This window comes from Pezoporus flaviventris, unplaced genomic scaffold (assembly GCF_033815535.1).
Source record: "Pezoporus flaviventris isolate CSIRO_AGI_PZ_B2104156 unplaced genomic scaffold, CSIRO_AGI_Pfla_v1 ptg000147l, whole genome shotgun sequence".
In the NCBI taxonomy this organism is placed as follows: domain Eukaryota; kingdom Metazoa; phylum Chordata; class Aves; order Psittaciformes; family Psittacidae; genus Pezoporus; species Pezoporus flaviventris.
In genome coordinates, this window is record NW_026892695.1 from 310,108 (window position 1) to 324,664 (window position 14,557).

The 14,557-nt window shown below is 50.1% G+C and overlaps 1 protein-coding gene across 1 annotated transcript in view; it reads left to right on the top strand.

Annotated features, from left to right (window-relative positions):
• The first annotated feature begins 7,448 nt into the window (after positions 1-7,448).
• LOC133282944 (ran-binding protein 10-like) overlaps positions 7,449-14,557 on the top strand; it is an 86,687-nt gene continuing 79,578 nt past the window's right edge. Inside the window, exons 1-2 of the mRNA XM_061479315.1 lie at positions 7,449-7,653; positions 9,073-9,184. Coding sequence (XP_061335299.1) covers positions 7,449-7,653; positions 9,073-9,184 — 317 coding nt within the window. The remainder of the gene's footprint in view (positions 7,654-9,072; positions 9,185-14,557) is intronic.

Sequence of the window (14,557 nt, forward strand, 5' to 3'; positions counted from 1 at the left end):
ACAGTTTGCTTTTACTTGGAGGGGTGTCCAGTTCACTTGGAACCGACTGCCCCAGGGGTGGAAACACAGCCCTACCATTTGCCACGGACTGATCCAGACTGCACTGGAACAGGGGCAAACTCCAGAACACCTGCAATACATTGATGACATTATTGTGTGGGGCGATACAGCGGAAGAAGTCTTTGAGAAAGGGAGGAAAATAATCCAAATCCTGCTGAAAGCTGGTTTTGCCATAAAACGGAGTAAGGTCAAGGGACCTGCACAGGAGATTCAATTTTTGGGAATAAAATGGCAAGATGGACGTAGACAGATCCCCACAGATGTGATCAACAAGATAACAGCAATGTCTCCACCAACTAATAAGAAAGAAACGCAAGCTTTCTTGGGTGCAGTGGGGTTCTGGAGAATGCACATCCCAAATTACAGTTCGATTGTAAGCCCTCTCTATCATGTGACCCAGAAGAAGAATGATTTTAAATGGGGCCCTGAGCAGCAACAAGCCTTTGAGCAAATTAAACGCGAGATAGTTCATGCAGTAGCCCTTGGACCTGTCCGGACCGGACCAGATGTAAAAAATGTACTGTACACTGCAGCTAGGGAGAACGGTCTTACCTGGAACCTCTGGCAGAAAGCTCCAGGGGAGACTCGAGGTTGACCCCTTGGCTTTTGGAGTCGGGGATATAAAGGATCTGAGGCCAGCTATACCCCAACTGAGAAAGAGATACTGGCAGCCTATGAAGGGGTTCGAGCTGCTTCGGAAGTGATTGGCACTGAAGCACAGCTCCTTCTGGCACCCCGGTTGCCCGTGCTGGGCTGGATGTTCAAAGGCAGGGTCTCCTCTACACATCATGCAACTGATGCTACATGGAGTAAATGGGCTGCACTAATTACACAACGAACTCGAATAGGAAATATCAGTCATCCAGGCATTCTAGAAGTCATCATGGACTGGCCAGAGTGCAAAGATTTTGGAATGTCACCAAAGGAGGAGGTGGTGCGCGCTGAAGAGGCCCCACCATATAATAAACTGTCAGAAAGTGAAAAGCAGTATGCCTTGTTTACTGATGGCTCTTGCCGTATTGTGGGAAAGCATCGGAGATGGAAGGCAGCTGTATGGAGTCCTGGACGACAAGTTGCAGAAACTGCTGAAGGAGAGGGTGAATCGAGTCAATTTGCCAAGGTGAAAGCCATCCAGCTGGCCCTGGACATTGCTGAATGAGAAAAGTGGCCAGTACTTTATCTCTATACTGAGTCATGGATGTTGGCAAATGCCCTGTGGGGGTGGTTGAAGCAATGGAAGCAGAGCAACTGGCAACGCAGAGGTAAACCCATCTCGGCTGCTGCACTGTGGAAAGATATTGCTGCCCGGGTGCAGAACCTGGTGGTGAATGGTACGTCATGTAGATGCCCATGTACCCAAGAGTCGGGCCACTGAGGAACACCAGAACAGCCAACAAGTGGATAAAGCGGCTAAGATTGAAGTGGCTCAGATGGACTTAGATTGGCAACATAAAGGTGAATTATTTTTGGCCCGGTGGGCCCATGACACTTCAGGCCATCAGGGCAGAGATGCAACATACAGATGGGCTCGTGATCGAGGAGTGGACTTAACAATGGACACTATTGCCCAGGTTATTCATGAGTGTGAAACATGTGCTGCAATTAAACAAGCCAAGCGGTTAAAGCCTCTTTGGTATGGAGGACGATGGCTGAAGTATAAATATGGGGAGGCCTGGCAGATTGACTATATCACACGGCCACCAACCCGCCAAGGCAAGCGCCATGTGCTTACCATGGTGGAAGCAACCACCAGGTGGCTGGAAACACATGCTGTGCCCCATGCCACTGCCCGGAACACTATCCTGGGCCTTGAGAAACAGATTTTGTGGCGACACGGCACCCCAGACAGAATTGAGTCAGACAATGGGACTCATTTCCGGAATAACCTTATAGATATTTGGGCCAAAGAGCATGGCATTGAGTGGGTATATCACATCCCCTACCATGCACCAGCCTCTGGGAAAATCGAACGGTACAATGGGCTGTTAAAAACTACACTGAGAGCGATGGGTGGGGGAACTTTCAAGCATTGGGATACACATTTACCAAAGGCCACCTGGTTGGTCAACACCAGAGGATCTGCCAACAGGGCCGGCCCAGCCCAGTCAGAACTTTTACATATTGTAGAGGGGGACAAAGTTCCCGTGGTGCATATGAAGAATTTGCTGGGGAAGACAGTCTGGGTTATTCCTGCTTCAGGTAAAGGCAAACCCACTCGTGGGATTGCTTTTGCTCAGGGACCTGGATATACTTGGTGGGTAATGCGGGAAGATGGGGAAGTCCGATGTATACCTCAAGGGGATTTGATTTTAGGGGAAAACAGCCAGTGAACTCAATTGTATGCTGTTGCCTGCTGTGTAATGCTTTTATAGCCCATCAACTAGATGTCTCCAGGTCACCAGCGACTGGCCCTGACTTCCCTCCAGCCATCATCCCAACAGAGAATGAACTTTGAACATCATGGACCGAATGGACTCGGCAGCATTATAGGGATTGGTCCATGCACTAAGAAAATGATCTTTTCCTCTTGGTCTGTATGTATATGGAGGTAGATATATGGGAGAGCGATGGTGTATTGAAAAATGTGGGATCTGAGCACGACATGAATGGTACGGAATAAGGGGTGGATAATGTCCTGGGTTCAGCAGTAGCAGTCATGTTTTTTTTCCTTTGTGGTAGCTGGTGCAGTGCTGTGTTTTGACTTCCAGCCTGAGAACAGTGTTGGTGAAGTCGATGTTTTCAGTTGTTGCTAAGTGATGTTTACCCTGACCAAGGACTTTGTGAGGCTCATGCTCTGCCAGGGAGGAGGGGAAGCCGGGAGGAAGCAGAGACGGGGCGCCTGACCCAGGCTAGCCGGGGAGGTATTCCATACCACAGCATGTCATGGCCGGGGTGGGGGGTGACTGGGAGTTACCCAGAAGGACACGGGCTTCCGGGTGGAACTCGTTTTCTTGGCCGGTGGTATCGTATTCTCTTCCCTTGTTATTTTCCCTTATCATTGTTGTAGTTGATAGTAGCGGTGGTGATTTGTTTACATTGGTTGCTGGACTGTTCTTGTCTCAACCCGTGGGAGTTGCACTTTTTCTATCCTCCTCCCCGTTCCTCCGGGAGTGGGGAAGGGGAGAACCCCGGTGGGGGGGGGGGGCACGGACCTCGATTGTTGTCAGCTCGGCACCACTCACTGGGAGTGAGTGAACAAGTTACCTGACTGGGTTTAAACCACGACACAGGGTGAAGTGTCTCCATGGGGTACACGTGTAAACAGCAGAGACACAGCCATGGCGACGAGCTGCGTTCCGCCGGGCAGGTACGGGTCAGACCCCCGCCCCGCTGGGAGAGCGTCCTTTCCTGTGGGGCTGTGGCACCGCCCTGGTGTTGCCACCCGATAATTGTTGTCAGATGTGGCTCCTGGTTGCTCCTGCTTTTCCATGCTCCTTGTATCCAGGTGCACAGCACAAGCTTCCACAGTTTCTCATGCCAGTGTACCTGTGCCGTGAAAGCTGTACCAGGTACAATCTTATATTTTCTCTTTCGTGCTGATCACTAAGCAAGTTCCAGAGATGACTCTGAGTTAGTTTGCTGCTGAGCTGATGAATGAAAGCAGCTTATAAAGAGGCCTGATAAGCCATGGCAGCAGCACAAGTTAAACAGCAAGAGGATACGGCTGGGAAGAGGTGCTGATACAGAGGTTTAGCTAATGTACAGGGGGGTTAAAAGAATTCCGTTTGCTTAACAAAAGTACTGCTTTCTTATACTCATTCAACAAATACCCGTCATGCTTACCATGCAGTACCAGAACATAAGCTACTGATAAGGGGAAGAAACAGTTACCCAGTTACAGTTAAAACCAGCTTTGCGGATTGGACAGTGACCAGACCCCTAGAGAGCATGCGTGATGGCAAGAGGTGAAAAGTTTAAACTGAGAAAGACTCGTTTACTTCATCTTGAGACCCTCGCCCAACAACCACCAGGAGGCACTGCACACGCGCAAAGGGCCTTTTAGCTCATTATAATAGGAAGCGAGGATAGGTCATGAATACGCATAGGCATGTTGAGCAACCCAATGCATATGTATAACTTTCGAAGAGAAAAGTAGAGGGAAACGACACTGAGGTGTGCATGCTTTGGAGGAGCAATCCCCATGCGCCCCGGCGCTGAATAAAAGCATACCTACTTTACAACTTCAACGAGTTGTGGAGTTTATCCGTGTATCAGTGCCCTGGCTTTTCAAGAGCACTGAGCTGATAGATCAGCTCGCAGTGTCTCAGGGAATCTCACCCAAAGGTGGGGCTCCTTGGGCAACCTGACCCAATGCTTGGGGTTTCTGCCTCTGTCCTCACTGCCAGCTGCAGAATCACTCCCCCTGAGGGGGAAACTTGTGTGTTAAGTGTTTAGGCAGCCTAAACTAGGGACCTGTAGGTCTTCCTTTGCATTAGCAAACTAAAATAGCTCAGAGAATTGTCAAGCATACAGTATAGTTAACAGTACACCTAGGCACCAGGAGTGAAACAGGACCTCTCCACCCAGCAGTGCTCTGCTGTTACTGCATTTCAGAGAGCTGTAGCTTGAGGCTTACATTTTGTACACTAGGGTGGGAGATCCAACAGCCCACCAGATGGAATCTCCCAGCCCAGTGCTGTGCTGGCCATTGGTGGGCTGTTGGAAGTGAGGGCAGTTTGCCCTGTGCCCACCTCCCTGGAAAGTGGGTGGTTAGAGGGTGAGAGCTGCTAAAGGTACAACAGCTGCCTCCACCTGAGGGTGAAGCCAGGCTGGCAGGTGAAGCCAGTGCTCAGAGATCAAGCCGAGTCTACGGTCATCTCGTGCAGTACAGGACCTGCAAATTCACTGGGACCTCAGGGCTGCTTTTCCATATCATGGCCACACTCATTTTCCCTACAATGCACATGCAAGTGTATGTTTACTTCTCAAAGTCTTTCACCTATACATGCTACTTACTAGTCTAGGAAAGAGAGTTCCTGGTTATATTTGTCCTGTAATTTGCTGGTTCCTACTGCCTGTCAGGCCATCAGTGCCATGGCATGACTGCCACCCCAGGGCACCGGCTTTGCAGGCGCTTTTGGGACCCTGGTTCTTTGACCCATGGGTGACAGGTTCTCTACCGCTGTTTTGAATCTCTTTTCTTCAGAAGACCAATAGAATCATCGAATAGTTAGGGTCAGAAAGGACCTTAAGATCATCAAGTTCCAACCCCCCCACCATGGGCAGGGACACCTCACACTAAACCATATCACCAAAGGCTTCGTCCAACCTGGTCTTGAACACTGCCAGGGATGGAGCATTCACAACCTCCCTGGGCAACCCATTCCAGTGCCTCACCACCCTAACAGGAAAGAATTTCCTCCTTAGATCCAGTCTAAACTTCCCCTGTTTAAGTCCAGCTGGCTGAGATCAGTGCAGTGTGCTGATCTGTGAGCTCTCTGACATCTTTGGGTGGCAAACCACTGTCCCCCAGTTAAAGCCGGTGACTGGTGCTGGCTGTTGGAGGAAGGTTGCTCTGGCAGGCTGGCTGAGCTGCTCTGACAAGCAAAGGCATTGCCCATCTTTAGCAGACGTAGGGAAGGGTAAAACTGGTCCATTTGTAAGATCTGAGCTGTCTCAAACACCAGAATAACCACTGGCTCCGAGCTGCCCCCCTGACAAGGGCTGCATCAGGCAGCGGTCCCTGGGGAAGGTGCAGAGGTTACTTAGTTCTCACAAGATCCAGCCCTGCTTTGTCATAGCAGCGAAGGCTGGCGCTTCAAAGACTTGGGAAAAGCTTAGTGCTTGGTTTCCAGGTGTTTGGGTTGGAGGGAAGTGGTTCATCTGAGCTTGCAATGACAGAATAAGTTCTTTACTGTAAGGGTTGCGAGGCACTGGAATGGGTTGCCCAGGGAAGTTGTGAATGCTCCATCCCTGGTGGTGTTCAAGTCCAGGTTGGACAGAGCCTTGGGTGACATGGTTTAATGTGAGGTGTCCCTGCCCATGGCAGGCGGGTTGGAACTGGATGATCTTAAGGTCCTTTCCAACCCTAACTATTCTATGGTTATATGAATTCATTTGGGTTCAGCCTGGTTGTTCTCATTGGGACAGTGAGGACAGTACCAAATGGTATGCCGGTCACCAAATGGCAAAACCCGGAGTTCAGCTGCACCACAGATCTTTCCAGCAGTCCCTCCCAGTACATTATGCTGTTGGATATCTTCATCTGTCAGGAGCTTCATAATTGGCTACTTACCTTAGGTACATGTGAGCCAGGAGCTCAATCTCCACTGTATATTTAGTTAATCCTTTATATTGTGAAATGTTTCTTTCTTGCAGGACTTTTTTCACATATTCTTTCTATTGAAAAGTTTCTTTCACAGGACTATTCCTGAAACTTCCTCAGAGACTCCAGATTGCCAGGCATGCACCAGTAGTCTGAAATACATCTTGTCCAAGGAACAGAAGAACCTGGTGAGTTAAAGAAATACAGTGAAACATCCAAACTTTAGCTAACCTGGGCACCTTTAAATCTTGCTGAAAGCTCAGGAGCCATCCCAAACTATTAGAAAGTTGAGCAGGTTCTAATCACTTAAATCTGTCTTAAATAGCCTTATATGGCTATTTGCCTAGTACCCAAGTTTCACAACATCCTGTAACAGGGTGTATCTCTTGGTTACCTAACCCCTTAAAGGCATTCAAGCAGTTAAACAAAGCTCTCTTTGAGCAGTAAAGCGGTTGAGTAAGAGGGATTATTCCTTTGTCTCCTCTTCCCTTTCGTCATTGTATTGACAGGAACATCTATCATAATAATGATCATTCCTATATTCTCCACACATGGTACAATGGTCACAAGGGGTTCCAATTCCACACAAAGCGCAATGGCTACAAGGATTTCTAAGCTGCTGACGCGAATCATCCCTGTACACTCCACAGCCCCACCGCTCCAGTGGCGGCAGCTCCGGCGCTGCCCAGCCCCGCCCCACCCCGGCAGGAAACGGGCTCTGCGGAGAGACCAGCCCCGGGACGAAGCCACTGGCACGGCACTGCCCTGCCAACTCTGCTGACGGGGCTATCGGTCCCGACGCTTGCGCGCAGGCGGTGGGAAAACAGCAACAAGTACGACGCAGCCCCTCAGCGCCGCGCTGCCAGAAAACACGCCGGGAGCAAGAACCTCGCACCCAACGGCGCTCCTCAAGCCATTCCCCAGCATACAGCGCGCCGAAAGGAGCGATGAGGTTCCGCGCGCTGAGCCTTTCGGGAACTGCAATCCTGATGAGAGCGAGGCGAGCGTAGGGGTGGATGGGATGCGGGCTGGATTGTTTCTTGTCAGGTAGTGCTCGCAGCTCATTGGCCAGCGGTCGGAACTGGCCTTCGCTCCCCACCCGGTGGCACGAAGTAAATCTAAGATGGCGGAGGCGTGCGTGGGTGGTTTGCAAGGGGGGGCTACGGTGCTGTCGTGTCTACCCGTGGAGCAGGAGTTGAGCTGGCGCCTTCGTCGGCTTTACCCTGTTGTTAATCAGGAGGAGACGCCGTTGCCGCGGTCCTGGAGCCTCAAGGATAAGTGCAATTACATCGGTCTTTCGCAGGACAATCTGCGCGTCCACTACAAAGGTGCCGGTCTGGGGTGGTGGTTGCCGGGTTCGGCTTCGGCCTGGGCCTAGAGCGGAGCGGCCTCGGCGCGGCTCTTGCCCGGCCGGTATCGGGTTCTCCGCTGGGGTGACAGTGTGTCTGATAGTCCTGGGGAAAGGGGTGCTTCGGCTGGGCGGCGGTCGCGGGGCGGGCTGCTGGCCCTGGGTGCCGTGGGTTTCCCTGGGCTCGGGCAGTGGAGGTAGTTGGGAGCCGAGGGCTTTTTCTTTGGTGGAGTGTGCTGCTTTGTAGAACGCTTCGCAGTGTCGCCACTCCGGGCCCGAGCTCCTCAGTGTAGCTAGGTCGTCTGTTTACTCTGTCGTTCTGCCTAAAGCTTGGCCAAGGGGTCGGATGGCATTGATGTGTAGCGGAGCTGGGGCTTTGTCTCCGTGAGCGTCGTGGTTTAAACCCAGTCAGGCAACTCGTTTACTCAGTCCCCCCCTTCTTTTCCTTCCCCTTACTCCCGGAGGGACGGAGAAGAGAATCGAAAAGAATGCAACTCCCACGGGTTGAGATAAGAACGCTTTAGTAACTAAGGTATAACACAAGCCACTACTGCTACCACCAGTAATAATAGTGATAAAGGAAATAACAAGGGAAGAGAATACATCACCTCACCACCAGGCAACCGAAAACTCGCCCCTGCCCCACCAAGCACCGACCAATACCTCCTCCAACCCTGCAGTCCCAGCCCTTTTGGGTAACTCCCAGTTACATCCTGGGCATGATGTGCTGTGGTATGGAATACCTCTTTGGTCAGTTTGGGTCAGGTGTCCCGTCTCTGCTTCCTCCTGGCTTCCCCTCCTCCCTGGCAGAGCATGAGGCTCACAAAGTCCTTGGCCAGACCAAAACATCAGGCCAAAAGTCAAAACACAGCACTGCACCAGCTGCCAAGAAGGAGAAAAATGACTGCTACTGCTGAACCCAGGACAGTGAGTTAACACGAAAGGGATGTTTGTGGGTTTGTAGGACTGGGGGAATCACATTGGTGTTTTCCTTGTTTGTCAGTGGAGTCTGTTCTTCCTACCTACCCAGCAGAGAACTGATTATTCTTTTTCTTGCCTGATTAGTAAACACTGATGTAAATCCCCCTTTGCGTAGTTATGTTTGTCTTCTGTCGGTGTACATTGGTCTTCAAATTTTGTACGTGGGGAGGGAGAGAGGTACTACTGTCAGTCTCAGTAACTTCACAGTGTAAACAAAGGAAAAACTACAGTACTCCTACTGAAGGGATGGTTCACAGTGGCAGCGCAGGGCTGTATATTCCAGCCCTCTGAAAAGAGGGCTTTATATTATTGGATGTATGTAGAAACAGTTCCCTGCTGTGTTAGGGCAGTAGTGTTTCAGACCAAAATGTGGCAGAGTTCGGCTCCTATCAGGACTTACATTTCTGTTCTTTCCTAGGTCACGGTAAGAATCACAAAGATGCTGCGTCGGTCAGGGCTACGCACCCTATACCTACAGCCTGTGGCATTTATTACTTTGAAGTGAAAATCGTCAGTAAAGGTAGAGATGGGTAAGTGCCTTGTTCCAGTTCAGTGGCTGGTGATGTGGATTTAAAAGTTCTGCTGTACTCTGACCTCCTTTCTGGAAGGACTGGAGGTCCTGTGGCTGCAGGGTGGAACAGGCAGGTACATCACAAGGAGGTTGGATTCTCTTGGTTAATAGATGTAAAGGTGATAGAATGTGCTGGAGGTAGAGGCACTTACATAGCTGTTTTCTGTGCTGTTTGATATGGGCAGTTTTAAAAATTTCAGAAACTTTGGGTCTGGTGCAGATTGAATTAAAACTGGTTTTCCTCTTGCTAGCTAGATCTGGTCACTTAGATTTCTGGAATTATGATGGCTCAGAAGTGGAGTGAAATAGGGAGGAATCTTGACCTTAATTATGGACTGTTAGAGAGATGTTGGTGTGGTAAAGAGTACTCATAGAAGTACTTGAGCTGTGGAAGGAGAACTTCTGAGGCTGTTTTTTATAAACCCTATATGCATGATCAAGGAAAACATGCTCAAAGAGGGGGAAGTGGGGTGATTGCAAATATAATTTTGAATCTGCTGATTCTGTCATCTCTGGTCTAGGACCTGAATTTGGCCTCGAGTCTACCTGTCCAGCCTCTGGGAAAATCTCTCGGTCCTCCTACATCGTCGTTTGACCCCAGACAAGACCCAAACCTGAATCTGCTTAACTCTTGAAATCAGTAGTGGGCAAAACACACTCTGTATGCGTGTTAGCATGGTGATTCCCATCACCATCAGCAAACAAGTCTCAAGAGCATTAAAAGGCCATTTAAAAAATTCGAAACTCTCAAATGTAAATGGTCTGGGGGGAGGACTGGGAGTGTAAAAGGATGTCTCCTTCACAGGTTGAGCACCTGAGAAGGAGAAAAAAGATGTGTAATTGCTAAGCACCTCCATCATATACCTCCCAAAGTATAAAGGTGGTGACCACACTGGGAACATAAGCCAGATCAGTTTCATGATCAATGATTATATTGTATTACAAGTCATTACCATAAAGTACAATGGGATAAAAACCTTAGCCCAAGCCCCACACTTGAAAAACACTAATACAGCCAATACCGGATGGACGTAAGATATGGTATACTGAAACTGTGAGATCAAGAGGAAAAACCTTGAGAGCCAATAAATCAGCATTGTGACGAGTGACTATCAATCCAGTCAGATCTGTTCTTATCTCAACCCCTCGTGCCCCACGTTGGGCGCCAAAAAGAACTGTCGTGGTTTAAACCCAGTCAGGTAACTTGTTCACTCACTCCCAGTGAGTGGTGCCAAGCTGACAACAATCAAGGTCCGTGTTCGTCTCCCCCCCCCCCCCTGCACCGGGGCTCTCCCCTTCCCCGCTCCCGGAGGAACGGGGAGGAGGATCGAGAGAGTGCAACTCCTACGGGTTGAGACAAGAACAGTCCAGCAACAAATCACCACCGCTACTATCAGCTAAAACAATGATAAGGGAAAATAACAAGGGAAGAGAATACGATACCACCGGCCAAGAAAACGAGTTCCACCCGGAAGCTCCTGTCCTTCCGGGTAACTCCCAGTTACCCCCCACCCCGGGCATGACGTGCTGTGGTATGGAATACCTCCCCGGCTAGCCCGGGTCAGGCGCCCCGTCTCTGCTTCCTCACAGCTTCCCCTCCTCCCTGGCAGAGCATGAGCCTCACAGAGTCCTTGGTCAGGGTAAACATCACTTAGCAACAACCGACAACATCGGCTTCACCAACGCTGTTCTCAAAACTAGAAGTCAAAACACAGCACTGCACCAGCTAACACAAAGGAAAAAACATGACTGCTACTGCTGAACCCAGGACATTATCCACCCCTTATTCCATACCATTCACGTCGTGCTCAGATCCCACATTTTCAATACACCATCACTCTCCCACATATATACATCCATATACATACAGACCAAGAGGAAAAAAATCATTTTCTTAGTGCATGGACCAATCCCTATAATGCTGCCGAGTCCATTCGGTCCATGATGTTCCAAGTTCATTCTCTGTTGGGATGATGGCTGGAGGGAAGTCAGGGCCAGTCGCTGGTGACCTGGAGACATCTAGTTGATGGGCTATAAAAGCATTACACAGCAGGCAACAGCATACAATTGAGTTCACTGGCTGTTTTCCCCTAAAATCAAATCCCCTTGAGGTATACATCGGACTTCCCCATCTTCCCGCATTACCCACCAAGTATATCCAGGTCCTTGAGCAAAAGCAATCCCACGAGTGGGTTTGCCTTTACCTGAAGCAGGAATAACCCAGACTGTCTTCCCCAGCAAATACTTCATATGCACCACGGGAACTTTGTCCCCCTCTACAATATGTAAAAGTTCTGACTGGGCTGGGCCGGCCCTGTTGGCAGATCCTCTGGTGTTGACCAACCAGGTGGCCTTTGGTAAATGTGTATCCCAATGCTTGAAAGTTCCCCCACCCATCGCTCTCAGTGTAGTTTTTAACAGCCCATTGTACCGTTCGATTTTCCCAGAGGCTGGTGCATGGTAGGGGATGTGATATACCCACTCAATGCCATGCTCTTTGGCCCAAATATCTATAAGGTTATTCCGGAAATGAGTCCCATTGTCTGACTCAATTCTGTCTGGGGTGCCGTGTCGCCACAAAATCTGTTTCTCAAGGCCCAGGATAGTGTTCCGGGCAGTGGCATGGGGCACAGCGTATGTTTCCAGCCACCCGGTGGTTGCTTCCACCATGGTAAGCACATGGCGCTTGCCTTGGCGGGTTGGTGGCAGTGTGATATAGTCAATCTGCCAGGCCTCACCATATTTATACTTCAACCATCGTCCTCCATACCAAAGAGGCTTTAACCGCTTGGCTTGTTTAATTGCAGCACATGTTTCACACTCATGAATAACCTGGGCAATAGTGTCCATTGTTAAGTCCACCCCTCGGTCACGGGCCCATCTATATGTTGCATCTCTGCCCTGATGGCCTGAAGTGTCATGGGCCCACCGGGCCAAAAATAATTCACCTTTATGTTGCCAATCTAAGTCCATCTGAGCCACTTCAATCTTAGCCGCTTTATCCACTTGTTGGTTGTTCTGGTGTTCCTCAGTGGCCCGACTCTTGGGTACATGGGCATCTACATGACGTACCTTCACCACCAGGTTCTGCACCCGGGCAGCAATATCTTTCCACAGTGCAGCAGCCCAGATGGGTTTACCTCTGCGTTGCCAGTTGCTCTGCTTCCATTGCTTCAACCACCCCCACAGGGCATTTGCCACCATCCATGAGTCAGTATAGAGATAAAGTACTGGCCACTTTTCTCGTTCAGCAATGTCCAGGGCCAGCTGGATGGCTTTCACCTCGGCAAATTGACTCGATTCACCCTCTCCTTCAGCAGTTTCTGCAACTTGTCGTCCAGGACTCCATACAGCTGCCTTCCATCTCCGATGCTTTCCCACAATACGGCAAGAGCCATCAGTAAACAAGGCATACTGCTTTTCACTTTCTGACAGTTTATTATATGGTGGGGCCTCTTCAGCGCGCACCACCTCCTCCTCTGGTGACATTCCGAAATCTTTGCCCTCTGGCCAGTCCATGATGACTTTTAGAATGCCTGGACGACTGGGATTTCCTATTCGAGTTCGTTGTGTAATTAGTGCAGCCCATTTACTCCATGTAGCATCAGTTGCATGATGTGTAGAGGAGACCCTGCCTTTGAACATCCAGCCCCGCACGGGCAGCCGGGGTGCCAGGAGGAGCTGTGCTTCAGTGCCAATCACTTCCGAAGCAGCTCGAACCCCTTCATAGGCTGCCAGTATCTCTTTCTCAGTTGGGGTATAGCTGGCCTCAGATCCTTTGTATCCCCGACTCCAAAAGCCGAGGGGTCGACCTCGAGTCTCCCCTGGAGCTTTCTGCCAGAGGCTCCAGGTAGGACCGTTCTCCCCAGCTGCAGTGTACAGCACATTTTTTACATCTGGTCCGGTTCGGACTGGTCCAAGGGCTACTGCATGAACTATCTTGCGTTTAATTTGCTCAAAGGCTTGTTGCTGCTCAGGGCCCCATTTAAAATCATTCTTCTTCCGGGTCACATGATAGAGAGGGCTTACAATCGAACTGTAATTTGGGATGTGCATTCTCCAGAACCCCACTGCACCCAAGAAAGCTTGCGTTTCTTTCTTATTAGTTGGTGGAGACATTGCTGTTATCTTGTTGATCACATCTGTGGGGATCTGTCTACGTCCATCTTGCCATTTTATTCCCAAAAATTGAATCTCCTGTGCAGGTCCCTTGACCTTACTCCGTTTTATGGCAAAACCGGCTTTCAGCAGGATTTGGATTATTTTCCTCCCTTTCTCAAAGACTTCTTCCGCTGTATCGCCCCACACAATAATGTCATCAATGTATTGCAGGTGTTCTGGAGCTTGCCCCTGTTCCAGTGCAGTCTGGATCAGTCCATGGCAAATGGTAGGGCTGTGTTTCCACCCCTGGGGCAGTCGGTTCCAAGTGAACTGGACACCCCTCCAAGTAAAAGCAAACTGTGGCCTGCACTCTGCTGCCAAAGGAATGGAGAAAAATGCATTGGCAATATCAATCGTGGCATACCACTTGGCTGCTTTTGACTCTAGTTCATACTGAAGTTCTAGCATGTCCGGTACGGCAGCACTCAATGGTGGTGTGACTTCATTCAGGCCACGATAGTCTACTGTTAGTCTCCATTCTCCATTAGACTTTCGCACTGGCCATATGGGGCTATTGAAGGGTGAGCGGGTCCTGCTGATCACCCCCTGACTCTCCAGTCTACGGATCAGCTGATGGATGGGAATCAGGGAGTCTCGGTTGGTGCGATATTGCCGCCGGTGCACTGTTGTGGTCGCAATTGGCACTTGTTGTTCTTCAACTTTCAGCAACCCCACAGCAGAGGGATCTTCTGAGAGACCAGGCAAGGTGGACAGCTGCTCAATTTCCTCAGTCTCCAAAGCAGCAATACCAAAAGCCCACCGGTACCCTTTTGGGTCTTTGAAGTACCCTCTCTTGAGGTAGTCTATGCCGAGGATGCATGGAGCCTCTGGACCAGTCACAATAGGGTGCTTTTGCCACTCCCTCCCAGTCAGGCTGATTTCAGCCTCCAGCACAGTCAACTCTTGGGATCCTCCTGTCACTCCAGAAATATAGATGGGTTCCACCCCTTGACAGCTTGATGGCATCAGGGTACACTGTGCACCGGTATCTACTAGAGCCTTATACTTCTGTGGGACTGATGTGCCAGGCCATCTGATCCACACAGTCCAGTAAATCCGATTGTCCCCTACCTCCACCTGGCTGGAGGCAGGGCCCCTCTAATGGTCGTCACAGCATGGGACACTTAAGTCGTGTTGAAAGGGATTATTCTTCGTTATCACAGGAGCTGGA